The following is a 15,776-nucleotide window of genomic DNA, read 5'->3' on the forward strand; positions in this document are numbered from 1 at the left end:
GAGAGAACAGTAATAGTTAAGGCCCAGGCTCTGGAGCCAGGCTGCCTGATTTTGTATCCCGACCTCATCACTGGCTGGTCAACGTGGGCAAGGTACTTTACTTCCCTGAGCCAATGTTTCATCATCTTGCAAAATGTACTACTGCTACTATGTAGTCATAGAACCTATGTAAGAGGGTGCTTGGGAGACTAAGGGTTTAAACATGTAAAGTGAAGCCAGGGTGGTGGTGTACACCTGAAATCCCAGTACTTGGGTGGCTGAGACAGAAGGATCCAAGGTTGGAGGACAGGCTCAGCAATGTAGTGAAACTCTCAGCAACCTAGCAAGACTCTATTTCAAAACAAACAAAACAAAAATAAGTTAAATGAAAAGGGCTGGAGGTGTAGCTCAGAGGTAGAATGCCTCTGGATTGAACCCCCAGCACCACAAAGAACAATAACAAAACATGTTGAGATTGGCGCTGGGCCAGGCGTGGTGGTGCTCGCTTGCAATCTCAGTACTTGGGAGGCTGAGACAGGAGGATCGTGGTTTGCGGACAGCTTCGGTTACTGAGTGAGGCCCTCTGCGACTCTGTGAGACCCTGTTTTAAAATAAAGAATAAAAAATAGGGCTGGGGATGTAGCTCAGAGGCAGAATGCCCCTGGGTTCAATCTCTAGCACCACCAAAAAAAAAAAAAAAAAAAAAAAAAAAAAAAAGACAGAGAGAGAGAGAGAGAGAGAGAGAGAATGAGAATGGCATTGGGCACTCTTGGTAATTGTGACTAGTGATAACCTGAATAAATGATTGCTAAGACTTTTATCTTTCACTCCTACATTGTCTCCAAGCCTCCTCTGTGGCCACCAAGGATTGACAGTGGCCTCTCCTTGCTTCCCAGGTTCCCTCCTGGCTGTGGCATGCTGGCCCACGAAGCTCTCTGACGATCACTGGCCATGTGTCTACCCTGGTCCCTTACCCAGTGAGCCCTTAAACTTTTTTGTTTTGTTTCATTGAAACAGGGTCTCACTAGGTTGCTGAGTCTCCCTCCATCGTGTACCACCATGCCCAGCTTTCTCGGAGATCAATCACAGAAAACTTCACTAAGAAACAATTGTTATGGCCCTCATCGAAGCCACAGCTGCTCCCACATGGCTGCTGTGGTCAAAAAGGAGCCCAAAGTAACATTTTTCCTAGAGGGTCCTCGTTCTGTTTGCTGTAACTGATCTGCAACATTTTGGGGAAAGACAGTTCCTTTGTACCTGCCATTTCTTTTCTGTGGGGCTGAGGAACGACCCCAAGGCTGTGCCCTACGAAGATTCCATGATGCTTATTGAAGCAGAGTGAGGCCTGGGAGTCATGACCGTGAGATTTAACAGCCTCAGGACCAGGTTGTCCTGAAGGTTCCTGGCAGTGTGATACTGAAGCGTCTAAGACTAGCTTGTCCTGGCCCTTTGCTGTAGGCCAACATCTGTGTGACCAGTAAAGCTGTCCTCATCTGTGATTACTGGTTTGCAGAGTTAGGGAACACCAGGGGAAGGAGGAGGCAGGGAAGAAGACCAGCTCTAAATGTAAACAAAGCTTTTTGCTAATGCATCACAGCTGTAACTATGTGGATAATAAACTTTGGAAGCATTAAAAAAAAAAAGAAGAAGAAGCAATTGTTAGCCAGGTGTGGGGGCGCACGCTTGTGATCCCAACATTCGGGAGGCTGAGACCGGAGGATCGTGGTTCGCGGACAGCCGCAGCTACTTAGAGAGGCCCTCTGCAACTCAGCGAGACCCGGTTTCAAAATAAAGAATAAAAAATAGGACAGGGGGTGTAGCTTGGAGGTCGAATGCTCCTGGGTTCCATCCCCAGACCCGCAAAAAAAAAAAAAAAAAAAAAAGAAAAGAAAAAAAAAGAAAGAAAGAAACGATTGTTCCCAGAGGGGAACATTGACAACGAAGCCAAATGAAAAGACGTGGGTTTAATAGATCATCACATGAAAAGGTCTTGTGCTTCTCAGATACCCTATTAATGAGAACTTGGAACTATTAGAATGCTTCACATTTAAAGCTTTTATTTTGAAAAATAAAATACAAAAGTCATTAAGTTGTAAATGTATACAGTAATTTCCCAACTTCTCAGAAACAATACAATGAATTACTTAAATAATTAAGATATTTAATATTATCCACATCAGTACATTTAAACAGGCACGAGTATTCTACAAAATGCTGGAACATGGACAGGCAACGTGTTCCAAAATGAAACTGCCCAGTTTTGCTTACAGAATGCCTTTTTAAAACTCACCCCTTGAAAACAAAGTTTGGAATCTGGTAAGAAGAGATGACAAGAGCAGTTGTAACAGAAAGCACATGTCCCGCCTGCTGGGCTGCTTCTCCCGGGGCTGTGCTTCGCAGCAGCTCAGTGGCAGGGCCACCCCTCGTGGGGAAGACAGCCAGTTCTGCAGGCTCCTCTCTTCTCAGCAGGGGGCAGCCATCCTGGAAATTTCCCTTCTCTTGAAAAAGCAGCAGTCTTTCCTAGGGCAGACAAACAGAAGGTAGTTACAGGTGTGCGGTCACCGCCGCCTCCTCCCCAGTGTGAGGCAGGCAGCTCCTGGAGGTTGGGGCAGGAAGAGCTACAGGAAAGCGGCCTGCTTTCTCTTAGTCTGGGATGCTTCCAGATGCCTGGGAACAACCTCCATGTTTAAAACAATTAGATGGCGGCCAAGGCGGGGGCTGCTAGCACCGTTTCTAAGTGACCACGACTGTCATCTGCAATGGCAGCTACTGCAGGGCACTGGCATCAACTGTCAACATGCTGCCTTCATCGCTGGAAAAAGAGGGTGCCTAGGTTCTCCAAAGGAAGTTCTGGAGAACCCAGAGACTGACATGCAACCATCAAAGGGATCCCAAAGACAGAGAAAGACTAGCTCCTGCGTGACGTTGCTGTGCTGCCTTTCTGGCTTCTGAGTCCTCCCTCTGCATGTGGACCCTGCAGGCCTCAAGAAGCAAGCCAGGACGATGTGCTGTTGGGGGGCAGCGTGAAGGCTGGGGCCGGGGACAGTGCGTGCTGTCTCATAAAACAGCCAGTCAGGAAAGTGCAAGTCGATGGCAGAGGTGGGGTACCACCTATAAAACTCAAAACCATTTGGGCAAACAAATGACCTAGGGCCTAGTAACTGCTGTTTTAAACATATAGTATAAATCTAACATTCTGCATTTGGTCCCTGGCAAAAAGGTAACTGTAGTCCTAAAACCTGCTAATGGTATTAGCTCAGTGACACCATAATTTTAACATGATCAAACAGTGGTTCATGTGTTTCTTATGCTTATAATCTATTAATGAATGACAAGTCACAAAAATCTCTTATTCAAATGATTCAACTTCAGTTTTTTCAAATAATGAGAATAATACCACTTACTTGCCACAGTGCTTTAAGAACTGAATAAAATTATATTATACATTATATTTCATATATCATAAATATATGATGTATATATACCTATCATATATGCTAAGTATATATTCCAAAGTACGTTTTTTATTATTCATTTAAAAAAAATTTTTGGTGGTACTGGGGATGGGGATGGAACCCTTCTACTTCCGGACTACGCTCCCAGACCTATTTTATATTTTTATTTGGAAACAGGGTCTCTTAAGCCAGCGAGGCTTCGAACCTGCGCGATCCTCCTGTCTCCACCTCCCAAGCACTAGGATTACAAGCGTGTGCCACCACGCCCAGCCAAAGCACGATATATATATATATATATATATATATATATATATATATATATATATATATATATATTCCCTGGTTTGTAGTATGTACTTAGCACATGGTTATTATATAAAATAGAGCAAAACAAAACAAAAACCAGCAAGAAAAACTATGAGATAAAAATCATAATCAGACTTTTTTTTTTTGCGGGTTTGGTGATGGAATCCAGGGGCATTCGACCTCCGAGCTACACCCTCTGCCCTATTTTTTATTCTTTATTTTGAAACAGGGTCTCACTAAGTTGCAGAGGGCCTCACTAAGTAGCTGAGGTTGTCCGCGAACCGCGATCCTCCAGGTCTCAGCCTCCCGAATGTTGGGATTACAAGCGTGCGCCACCACACCCGGCTTATCATAATCAGATTTTTAGAGAAGCTTTTCAAGTTTTGAATGGTCTAAAATATTACAACATTGTGAATAAAACAGAATTTTAAGGAAGTTTGGGAGTAGGTGTATCCTCTGGGAAGCTATGTCAGGAGATCTGGGTTTAGAAATGGCATTGCTGCTGATGTGGGAGTGTCCCTGGCATAGACCTGATGGTGCCCACACTCGGATATGAGTGTGGCTTGGAAGGCTTGGCCGGCCTCGCTCACACTGCAGCCCTATGAGCTACAGTGAGACAATGTCCGTTACAAACATGAGGCATCGTAATACGTGGAAATGTTCAAGGGTAAAACTGCAAAAACCAACAGAAGATATGTGTACAAAAACACTTGTAAGTTCAGCACCAGACAAAACTGCATGAGGTGGTAGGAAGAGCCCATCCATGGGGTGGATGAAGTCAAGAGATATTCTGCGCTAAGTATGAGCTGGGCGTGGCTCACACCCGTGACCCCAGTACTCAGGAGGCTGCTACAGGAGGATGTCAGGTTCAAAGCCAGCCTCAGCAACTTAGCAAGGCTGTCAGCCACTTAGCAAGATTCAAAATAACAGATAAAGCCGGGCGTCGTGGCGCACGCTTGGGAGGCGGAGACAGGAGGATCGTACAGGTTGAGACCCTGTTTCCAAATAAAAATATAAAATAGGTTTGGGAGTGTAGCCCTAAGGTAGAAGGGCTTCCAGGAACCCCAGTACCACCAAAACCAAACCAAAACAAAACAAAAAACAGATAAATAGGACTGGGGTGTAGTTCAGGGATAGAAGGCTCCTGGGTTCAATTCCCAGTGACACACGTGTGCGCACACACGCACACATAAAATAAAATAGAGCATGTGTGTTCTGTAGCTCTAGGTTTCCTCTACCTCTGGGATAGGACCTTGAGACAAATAACTTGCTCTCTCATTTTTCTTATCAGCAAATGGTTATTGGGGTTGCCTGTCTCAGGTCCATTTTGGCTGGCACACATTTTATGATTTTAAACTCCTCTTCATAATGAAAATGACATCTAACACTATTTGTGTGCTCATTATATGCCAGGCTTTTTGAAGACATTATTGTTGTTAAGTTTTGTCACCAATCTCTTATGAATAGCCTCTTTGCTTGATAGATAAAGAAATGGAGACACAGAGACATTAAATACTTTGCTCCGCGCCACACCGCAAGTGAAAGCCAGGATTCCAACCCAGGTGGCCTGATTCGGGAGCAGCGCTCTCCACCTGGCAACACTGCTTCCGAAGAGCGGCCCAGCCACAGGCAGGTGATTCATGTACTGCCACGTACTACTGCGGCAGGCAGGCTGCTGGCACAGCAGCAAAGACGAGGTAAATGGAGACATCAGGACCTAAGGGGTTACAGGTACTAGGACTTAAAGGGAGGCTGAGAAATACCATGTATCCCCCCACACAGTCACCTACGAAAACACGGTTGTGACGGCCTCTCATGAGATACAGAACTAGGACTTAGATATAAACCCCGAAGGGCCAGGGGGTGGCAGTGGCTCTCTTTCAAGCACTCCACCACCTTCTTCACAAGTATGGAGCTAATTTTTTTGGCTTTGCAATAAACCTCTTAGTTTTGCAACTGAGACGTCTGGCTCTCTACTTCTATTCTGGGCTGAGAAAAAGGACCCACGGGAAATCCCAAACGGTACCAAGAGCCCATGCAGGAGCCCCAAACCCAGCAACATCTCCCAGCCCTCACCTCTTGGTGGGAAAAAGAAGCTCTAGGCTCCGCTATTCCACTTGCTCGGTCTGTTGAAAGAAGCAAAAGAGAGTTTAGAGTCCTTGACGTCGGTCAGCAGGAGAAGTGTCCCCGGGACCGCAGGCCTGGCTTGCAGGCTCTGTTCTTTTCTTTTTCTTCTCCTTTTTTTTTGCACTGGACATTGAACCCAGGGGTGCTCTACCTCTCAGCTACACCCCAGCCCTTTATTATTTTTTGTTTTTGCAACAAGGTGTCACTTGGTTGATGAAATGATCACTAATTCCGGAGTCTGTCCTGAACCTGTGATCTTGTGATCTCCTGTCTCAGCCTTCCAGGTACAGGGATTACAGGCAGGTGCTTCCATGCCCACCTGATTTCTTCAGGTTTGTGGAAATGATCCTTTGCTTTTGGCATTTATTTATTTATTTATTTATTTATTTATTTATTTATTTATTTTGCGGTGCACTGGGGGTGGAACCCAAAGGCTTTTCTACCTCCAGGCTACACTCCCAGACCTATTTTATACTTTATTTGAAACAGGGTCTCACTAAGTTGCTGAGAGCCCCACTAAGTAGCTGAGGCTGGGTTTGAACCTCTGTGATCCTCCAGTCTCAGCCTCCCAAGCGCGGGGATTACAAGCGTGTGCCACCACGCCCGGCTCTGGCATTTCCTTAAGACTGCCTCTTGGATTATTCTCTGGCTCAGAGTTCCACAGCCTATGAGTGAACCTATTCATGATTCTACCCAGGTTTCCAGGACATTATACTCAGTCTGGGCCCAGGGCACTGGGCCCTTCTGTCCATAAGAGTTGATCAAAGTCTTTCAGATAGAAGTTTGAGAAGATCTTTTTCCTCTCGTTTCCAAGGACTTATTATAATTTCTCACCCATAACAGACACTCAGTAAACATTAGTTGAATAAATGAAATGAATAAATGGATACATTTAAATATTTACTAATAAGCCGGGTATGGTGGCACATGCTATAATCCTAGTACTTGGGAGGCTGAGACAGGAGGATCACAGGTTTGAGGATAGCCTCAGCAAGCAGTAAGACTCTTATCAACCTCATAAAATCCTGTTTAAAAATAAAAATAAAATAGGGCTAGGGGTGTAACACAGAGGTAGAATGACCCTGGGCTCAATCCCCAGCACCACACACACACAAATAAGTAAATAAATAAAATAGGGCTGGCGTGTAACTCAGAAACAGAATGCCCTTGGGTTCAAACCCCAGCACCAGAGAAACACACACACACACACACACACACACACCCCAAAACAACAACAATAACAACAAATTGTTGATAAGAATATATCTTGAAAGTATTCTGAAATTCCTAAAGTGTAACAATTATTATTATTCTTTATTTTGAAACAGGGTCTCACTGAGTTGCAAGGGCCTCTAAGTAGCTGAGGCTGGCTGAGAACCCGGATCCTCCTGTCTCACCCTCCCAAATGCTGGGATGGCGCATCCAGCTAAGTGTAACAATTACTGATGGCTGTTATCAGACAATGACCAGATAAGGCTGAACCTGCATCTCTGGTGGAGACAGGGCTTTCTCACAGAGGCAGCCCACTACCTCAGGCTTGTTTCAAGGGACAAGACTTGGCCCAAGGCTGTGTGGTGGTCTTTCCTTCCCCATCCATTAAGTGGAACATTTTCGGGGCTGAGCTCGGTACTGGTCTTGTTCCCTACCAATGAGCTGGTCACTGACAGCAGCAGTGGTGTGCATTTCTCCCACTTCTACGTGGGAATGACACATGATGCTCAGAGACAGACCCTGAGCTGCTCTAGGCATACTGATCAGAGTGATCCCTGGTTTTCTCCAAATCGGGAAACAATCCTACAACGCAAGTGAGTGTGATGATAAGGTATAACTCTGGGCTGGATTAAATTAAAATTGTTAGCCAGGCGTGGTGGCGCACGCTTGTAATCCCCGCCCTTGGGAGGTTGAGACAGGAGGATCGCACAGGTTCGAGGCCAGCCTCAGCTACTTAGTGAGGCTCTCAGCAACTTAGTGAGACCCTGTTTCCAAATAAAGTATAAAATAGGTCTGGGAGTATAGCCCGGAGGTAGAAAGCCTTTGGATTCCACCCCCAGTACCACCAAAATCATCATCATCACCATCATCATCATCAAATTAACTAATTAATTAAAATTGTTTACATGTGTGGCACTGGAGATTGAACCCAGGGGTGTGCTACCTCCAAGCTACACCCCTGGCCCTATTTTTTATTCTTTATTTGGAAACAGGGTCTCACAAAGTTGCAGAGAGCCTCACTCAGTAGCTGAGGCACACACTTGTAATCCCCAGCCTTCGGGAAGCTGAGACAGAAGGATCACAATCAGCTACAAAGTGAGGCCCTTTACAACTCAGTGAGACCCTGTTTCAAAATGAAGAATAAAAAATAGGGCTGGGCGTATAGCTCAGAGGTAGAATTCCCCTGAGTTCCATCCCCAGTACCACAAAAAGAAAAAGAAAACAAGTACCAGAGGTCAATCTTTCCACCACTACCCCATATCCATTGTCTCTTTCTGTTTTTCCCTTTTCTTAGTTTATTTATTTCACAAGGGCTCATCTCCTCTACAGCAAGAGGAAGAAGCTGATACAGTACTCAGTACCTGGGGTTTTTCTTTAAGAAAGTCAGGCAGCTGAAATTCTCCTTTATAGACCTGGAAAACACAAACAGGGGTGAGTGAGGAAGTGCATGCTGCTTGGAGTGACTGTGCTCACTGCTTTACCCTCGACCAGTTGACGAGGGAGACGGGGATCCCACGGGGCAGGATCCGGTGCAACCCCCACTGCTCTGTGCTCCTGAGCAGCTTGGCTAGGTGCGAGAGGGCATGGAACAGCCCAGTTCCAGTCAGGTAAGCCAGCCAGCCCGGGGAGCTGTCCTAGAATCCGCAGGCTCCACGAGCAAGCGCTTCCAGGTTGCCCTGGGAATTCTTCAGAGCTGCAACCCTGAGGCTTACCCGCTGTCCCAAGAAGACTTGAACAGGAAATGGCTCTTAGGATGATACACGCTCTATTTCATAAAAGCTTAGTATAACCAAACCAATTTTTTTTTTTTTTTTTTTTTTTTGGTATGGTTCTGGGATTGAACCCAGAAGCATTCTACCTCCAGGCTACACTCCTAGCGCTATTTTTATGTTTTGTTTTGAAACAGGTTCTCACAGCTTGCTGACAGTCTTGATAGGTCGCTGAGGTTGTCCTCAAACCTCCAATCCTTTTGTCTCAGCCTCCCAAGTACTAAGATTACAAACATGTGCCACTATGACCCGCCAAAAATAGTTTTTAATATTTAAAAATGTCTCTAACAGGAGCAATAATTAAGGAATAATTTTTTAAAATACTATTTAAGACATAAAAAATCACAGCAAATGCCTAGAAATAAATATAATAAAATAACAACAACGCAAAACCTTTACAAAGAAAACTGTAAAATACTGAGAGAAATTCAAGACCCAAATAAATAAGGGGCATGTAACTTTGAGGCATAGAGAGATTCATATATGGTAAAGATATCCATTCTCCTTAAATTACTCCTAATTAAAATTCTACTTTTTGTTGGTTTTTTTTTAGGAGAGAAGGGCAATTTCAAGCAAACCATAAAAGTTACATGGAAATGAATATGCCCAAGAATAGTCAAGGACATTTTAAAAAGAAGAACCAAGTAGGAGAATTTATGCTACCAGATATGAAGACTTATTATTATACAGATATAACCAAGCTCTGGTATACAGTTACATACATAAAAGCTAAGCGAACTCTATACTTGTAATTAGGATAGTAAGGTTCTGGTGCGAGGTTTGGCAAATAATATCAATAAAAGAGAATGAAGAGCCCAGAAACAGACCCTCAATATATAACAAAGGTAGAACTGTAGAGTAATACAATTAAAATGAATAAGTAAATATAGTTTATTGATATGCAGTAATGATATGCAGCAATAAAATATGAACTATTGTTACACTATCAATAGCACAGATGAATTACAATGCATGGTGATGGGGGGACCTAAAACAATATACTACATGACTCCACTAACGTGTGTGTGTGTGTGTGTGTGCGCGTGTGTGTACGTATTACTTGTGTGTTACTAGGGATCGAATCCAGGGGCATTCTATCTCTGAGTTATACTCCAAGCCCTATTTTATTTTTCTAATTTTGAAAAGGGTCTTCATGCTAGTTTGATGAGTTTCGCTGCTTTGGTGAAGCTGTTGTCCATTCTGCGATCCTCCTGTCTCAACCTCCCAAGTATTGGGATTACAGGCATGCACCACCATGCCCGGCCATTAACATTTTTTAAAGCTCCTAAGTAGGTACAACAGATCTACATTAGAAATTGGGATGCCAGGCGTGGCACTTGGGAGGCTGAGACCGGAGGATCGCACAGGTTTAAAGCCAGCCTCAGCTACTTAGTGAGGCTCTCAGCAACTTGGTGAGACCCTGTTTCTAAATAAAATATAAAAAAACAGGTCTGGGAGTATAGCCCAGAGGTAGAAAAGCCCCTGGGTTCCACCTCCAGTACCACCAAAAAAAAAAAAAAAAAAAAGAAGAAAGAAAGAAATTGGGATATTGCTTTCTCTGGGGAGGGGAGGTGGCAGTGCTTGGAAGAGAGGATGAGAGAGGCTTCAGGGTGCTAATAATTTTCTGTCCTGATATGGGTGATTATGAAAGTGTGTTCATCCTGTGATCATTTATAAGCTTGGTGTACATTTTTTTTTCTTTGTGGTGCTAGGGATTGAATCCAGGGACATTCTACCTCTGAGTTATACCCCAGCCCTATTTTATTTTTCTTATTTTGAAACAGGGTCTCACTAAGTTGCTAAGAGCCTTGCTAAACCGCCAAGGCTGGCTTTGAACCTACAGTCCTCTTGTCTCAGCCTCTCAAGTACTGGGACTACAGGTGGGCACCACCAAGCCCGGCTGAAGTTTCCTCTTTTACACCTGATTTAATTCTAAATGTAGCTGTGTTATTTCTGAGATTCAGAGAGGGAATATTTTTCTGACTTCTTTCTCTGTAGTTTCTAAAGCCTAGTCTATCCTTTGGGTCTCTGTTATAGTCCCAAGGAGCCTAGTTAAACAGCGATACCAAACTTAGGAATAAGGGAATTCGTGGGAGAGCACCCCACGGACAGCTGGGGTGCATCACAAGACTGCGGCTGTGAGGAGTGTCTCCAAGGCCTCACTGTCCTCAAACCTTCCCAAGGTTCTAGTCCAGTGGTGCAGGCCTAGCTGTTCCCAGAGGAAACTGCCAGTGAGAATCCAGAGACTGCCCCGGCTCGCTGCCGCAGAGAGTATCTAAGCCCCGCGTGCTACCACTGGCTTCCGCCGGCCTGCCCACTCTGTGGGGCGAGAAGGCACGACACCTGGGGCAGGCATCCAGCTCTGAGGGGTTTTTGTTTGTTTTTACCAGATTCTCAAGTTTCTTTCCTTTTGCCCCTATTAAGGGAACTGAGTGGAAACCACCACTTTGATAGACCCCTGGGCATGGCCCGGTGCCCAGCCCAGTTGGATATGCCCAGCCCCTCCTCAGTGGTCAGTGTCTTAGGTTCCCAAGTGCTTTATCTTATCCTCTTCACATCCCCTCAAAGGCTCAGACACGGGATCTCCTCTCTCCCAGACAGCTGCTGCTGGATTTCAGGGAGAAGCTGGCGGGAGAATGCGGCTCAGGGGCCAGCATACATCCATTATGCCACACTCTTTACATCTTCTCTTAACTGTTTCTTTCCTTTCCATTCCTTTCCCGTTTGCTCATTCTGTGGATTGAAACCAGGGTCGTGCCAACTCTGAGCTACACCCCCAGCCCTATTTTATTTTTATTTTGAAACAGAGTCTCACTAAGCTGCTGAGGGGCTGCTGAGGGCCTAAGTTGCTGAGGCTGGCCACGAAACTGCGATCCTCCTATCTCAGCCTCAAAAGTACTGGGATTACAGGTATGTACCATCAAGCTTGATTTATTTAATTTCTCAAAATAAAAATTAAAATAGGGCTCGGGGGCCAGGCATGGCAGCACATGCTTGTAATCCTAGTACTTGGGAGGCTGAGACAGGAGGATTGCAGGTTCGCAGCCAGCCTCAGCTACTTAGGCCTTCCACAACTTAGTGAAACTGTTTCAAAATAAAGAATAAGCCAGGTGTGGTAGCGCAGGCTTGTAATCCCCGTGCTTGGGAGGTGGAGACAGGAGGATTGTGCAGGTTCAAAGCCAGCCACGCTGGCTTAAGAGACCCTGTTTCAAAAAATATAAAATAGGTCTGGTAGTGTAGCCCGGAAATAGAAGGGCTTCCAGGAACCCCAGTACCACCAAAAAAAAAAAAAAAAACAAAACAAAAAAAAAAACAGGGCTGGGGGTGTAGATTGGAAGTGGAATGTCCCTGGCTTCAACCCCCAGTTCAGCAAAAAAGAAAGAAGAGTGTAGCTCAGAGGTAGAATGCTCCTGGGTTTAATTCCCAGTACCAAACAACAATAGTAAAAGATTAGCCCCACAACCAATGCTGTATACCCAGATTTCATGGTAAACAAAATGAAATTATCAACCCCCTTCTTTCTGAAACTCACTGTAAACAAAATTATAATTCTTACTTCCTTTCTTCCAGTTATACTCAAGTACACAGAATCGGATTAGTCATAATTCTTAGTTCCTGACAAACTTTCATTATTAGTCTATGCTTGGTCTGCTGTTTTTTTTTAATAATATAATTCATTATTTTTAATAACATAATAAACATTTCCCCTTGAGGAATTATGACTTGATAGTTTCACATGCAGAGAAAACACATAACTCTAGCCAGATATGATAATACAGCAAGGAATTTAGATTTTGAAATTCACATCCTTAATCCCTCCGGGCTCTTGTAGTCCACTAGTGACTCATTATCTCTTTAACACAAATACTATAAAACAACTGATAAAACACATGTTTACATATTCTCATTTGTCTTAAAATACTTTGGCAGCTTTGCAAATCTCAGATTGGGTTCTTAGAAATTCAGCAGTCTTGTTCTGTCTAGAACCAACAGGATAAATGCTGTTAATACTGTAAGAATTTTGGGTTGTTTTTTCCTTTTTTTTTTTTTTGCTTGTACTGGAGATTGAACCCAGGGTCATTCTACTTCTAAGCTACACACCCAGCTTTTTAAAAAATTTTGAATCTTGCTAAGTTGCTGAGGTTAGCTTCAAACCTGTGATCCTCCTGTCTCAGACTCCCAGGTATTGGAATTATAGGTATGTACCACCATGTCCAGCTATCTTTGGCTAACTTAAACAGAAAGATAACTTACATATACACAAAGATAAAATAGATAAGCGGTATCAACTTTTATTGAGTTGTAAGAGTTCATTATATATTTTTGAATACTAATATGGATACCACCTATGGTGGTCTTTTTGCTTTCTTAATTATAATAAAAAAGTTAAATCTCTTTTGGTGGTATTAGGAATGGAACTCATGGCTTTCCACACACTAAGTGAGCAGAGATATACTCCTGCCTCAAGTTTTAACTTCTGATGCAGTTCAATTTACCTATTTTTCATTTGTTCCTTATGTTTTTGGTGTCATATCAAAAGACAAGTCAAATCTAAGATCACAAATATTTATCCATATGTTTTCTTCTAAGAGCATTATAGTTTTAATAATTTTTTATCCTAGGCATTGAACCCAGGGGCATTGCACCTCTGAGCTACAACCCCAGCCCTTTTTATTTTTTATTTTTATTTATTTTTATTTATTTTTTATGGGTGCATTATAGTCTCACATAATATGGCTCATGTTGACAATGGCATATATTCACAGTACTTGTTGCTTCTTTTCCCTCCCTCCCTCCGGATAACTGAGTGCCCAGGTTAACAATGTTATATTCACATGCATACACACAGTCGCATGTACCTTTTCCATTAATAAAACTCAGCCTTCTTTCTCCCCTACCCTTCCTTCCTGGCTTCCATCTTATTTATTTTTATTTTTTGTGGTACTGGGGATGGAACCCAGGGGCATTCTACCTCTGAGTTACACCCCTAGCCCTTTTTAAATTATTATTCTGTATTTTGAAACAGGGTCTCACAGAGTTGCGGAGGGCCTCACTAAGTAGCTGAGGCTGTCCACAAACTGTGATCCTCCAGTCTCAGCCTCCCGAATGCTGGGATTACAAGTATGCGCCACCACACTCGGCTTCCTTTTAATTTTTATGTTGAAACAGGGCCTCCCTATGTTGTTAAGGCTGGCCTTGAACCCGTGGTGTTCATGCCACCTAAGACCTTTTCAATTAAGTTGTCTTTCCACTTACATCAGAGTTAGTTCCTGTTTCTTGTAGTTAGGAATTTCTTATTATGAACAAGGAACACAACACAGTTGACTAAGAAGAGGAAGCGGGCGTTGTAGTGCATACTTGTAATTCTAGCACTTGGGAGGCCAACACAGGAGGATTGCAGATTCACTGCCGGCCTCATCAACTTAGTGAGGCCCTCGGCAATTTAGTTAAGAGCCTGTTTTAACATAAAAAATAAAACAGGGTTGGGGGTGTAGCTCAGAGGTAAAATGCGCCTGAGTTCAATCCTTAGTACTACTAAAAAAAAAAAAAAAAAAAGAGAGAGAGAGAATCATTAGATCATTTAAGGACCTCACAATTCTCAACTGGGAATTAGAAAACTTTTTAGAAACTTTCAGTCCTTTTAGCTTAAAATATTAAATATGTACCTTGCTTCACTGATCATATGCCTATAGAGACTATAAATGAGGAAAATTACAAGTTAAAGTTCAAATGTTGGTATTAATGGCCTAATTTTTAGGTCTTCAGTAAATCCTCTTTTTTTTTTTTTGGTGGTACTGGGGATGGAACCCAGTGGCTTTCTACCTCTGGGCTTTACTCCCAGACCTATTTTACACTTTATTTAGAAGCAGGATTTCACTAAGTTGCTGAGAGCCTCACTCAGTAGCTGAGGCTGGCTTCGAGCCTGCGCGATCCTCCTGTCTTAGCCTCCCAAGCGCGGGGATTACAAGCGTGTGCCACCACGCCCGGCTTAAATCCTCATTTATATGTAGACTCTAAGTGGAGAGAAGGGTGGTTACCAGAGCCTGGGACAGTGTGTCGGTGGGGGAGGGCTGGAGAAGGGACATTCAGTCAATGAGCACTAAGTTAGACTTGGATAGGAGCAAGAATTCTGGGGCACTTTGCACAGCACAGTGACCATAGGTAATGATGTACTACTGTGCAATATTATTCTTTTTTTTGGTACTGGGGATTGAATATAGGGGGCATTCTACCGCCAAGCTAAATCCCCATCCTTGTTTTTTTATTCTTTATTTTGAAACAAGATCTCAATAAGTTGTGGAAAGCCTCACTCAGTAGCTGAGGCTGGCCGCGAACCTGCGATCCTCCTGTCTCAGCCTCCCAAGTACTGGGATTATAAGCGTGTGCCACCACGCCTGGCTTACTGTGCATTATTTTGTTTTATTTTTGTGGTACTGAGGATGGAACCTAAGGGGCATTCTACCTCTGACCCACACCCCAACACTGTTTTATTTTTAGTTTGGAAATAGTGTCTGGCTAGGTTGATGGAAGTCTCACTACTTGCTGAGGCTGTCCTCAAACCTGCGATCCTCCTGTTTTAGCTTCCAAGTACTAGGATTACAAATGTGGGAGCATCACACCCAGCTTGCTGAGACTGGTCTTGAATCTGTGATCCTTTTATCTCAGTCTCCCATGTACTGGGATTATATGTTAGCATTTCTTTCCAATTTACCATGTGAGTCAAAGCAACCCCAGAGTGCATGCTTTTCTACTTAGAACTGGGCAATATGTGCCTACAAGGTACTGACTCAGACATCACTACTTTTGGACTCCTCAGAATTGTGTTAAAACCCTCATTTTTAGGCTTACAGATAGAGATTCTATGTTCCAATCAAAATGTGATTTTTCTCTTACTTCCAGTCTCTATGAATAAAGAAGTAATTTCCCT

The 15,776-nt window shown here is 43.6% G+C and overlaps 1 protein-coding gene across 1 annotated transcript in view; it reads right to left on the minus strand.

Annotated features, from left to right (window-relative positions):
* Positions 1-5,848: 5,848 nt before the first annotated feature.
* Positions 5,849-15,776, minus strand: part of TPST1 (tyrosylprotein sulfotransferase 1) — a gene marked incomplete at both ends in the record, with an annotated part of 32,127 nt that continues 22,199 nt past the window's right edge. Inside the window, 2 exons of the mRNA XM_080702258.1 lie at positions 5,849-5,866; positions 8,441-8,491. Of these exons, the coding sequence (XP_080558384.1) occupies positions 5,849-5,866; positions 8,441-8,491 (69 nt within the window). The remainder of the gene's footprint in view (positions 5,867-8,440; positions 8,492-15,776) is intronic.

Source organism: Muscardinus avellanarius (assembly GCF_963383645.1).
Source record: "Muscardinus avellanarius genome assembly, chromosome: 10".
NCBI lineage: Eukaryota > Metazoa > Chordata > Mammalia > Rodentia > Gliridae > Muscardinus > Muscardinus avellanarius.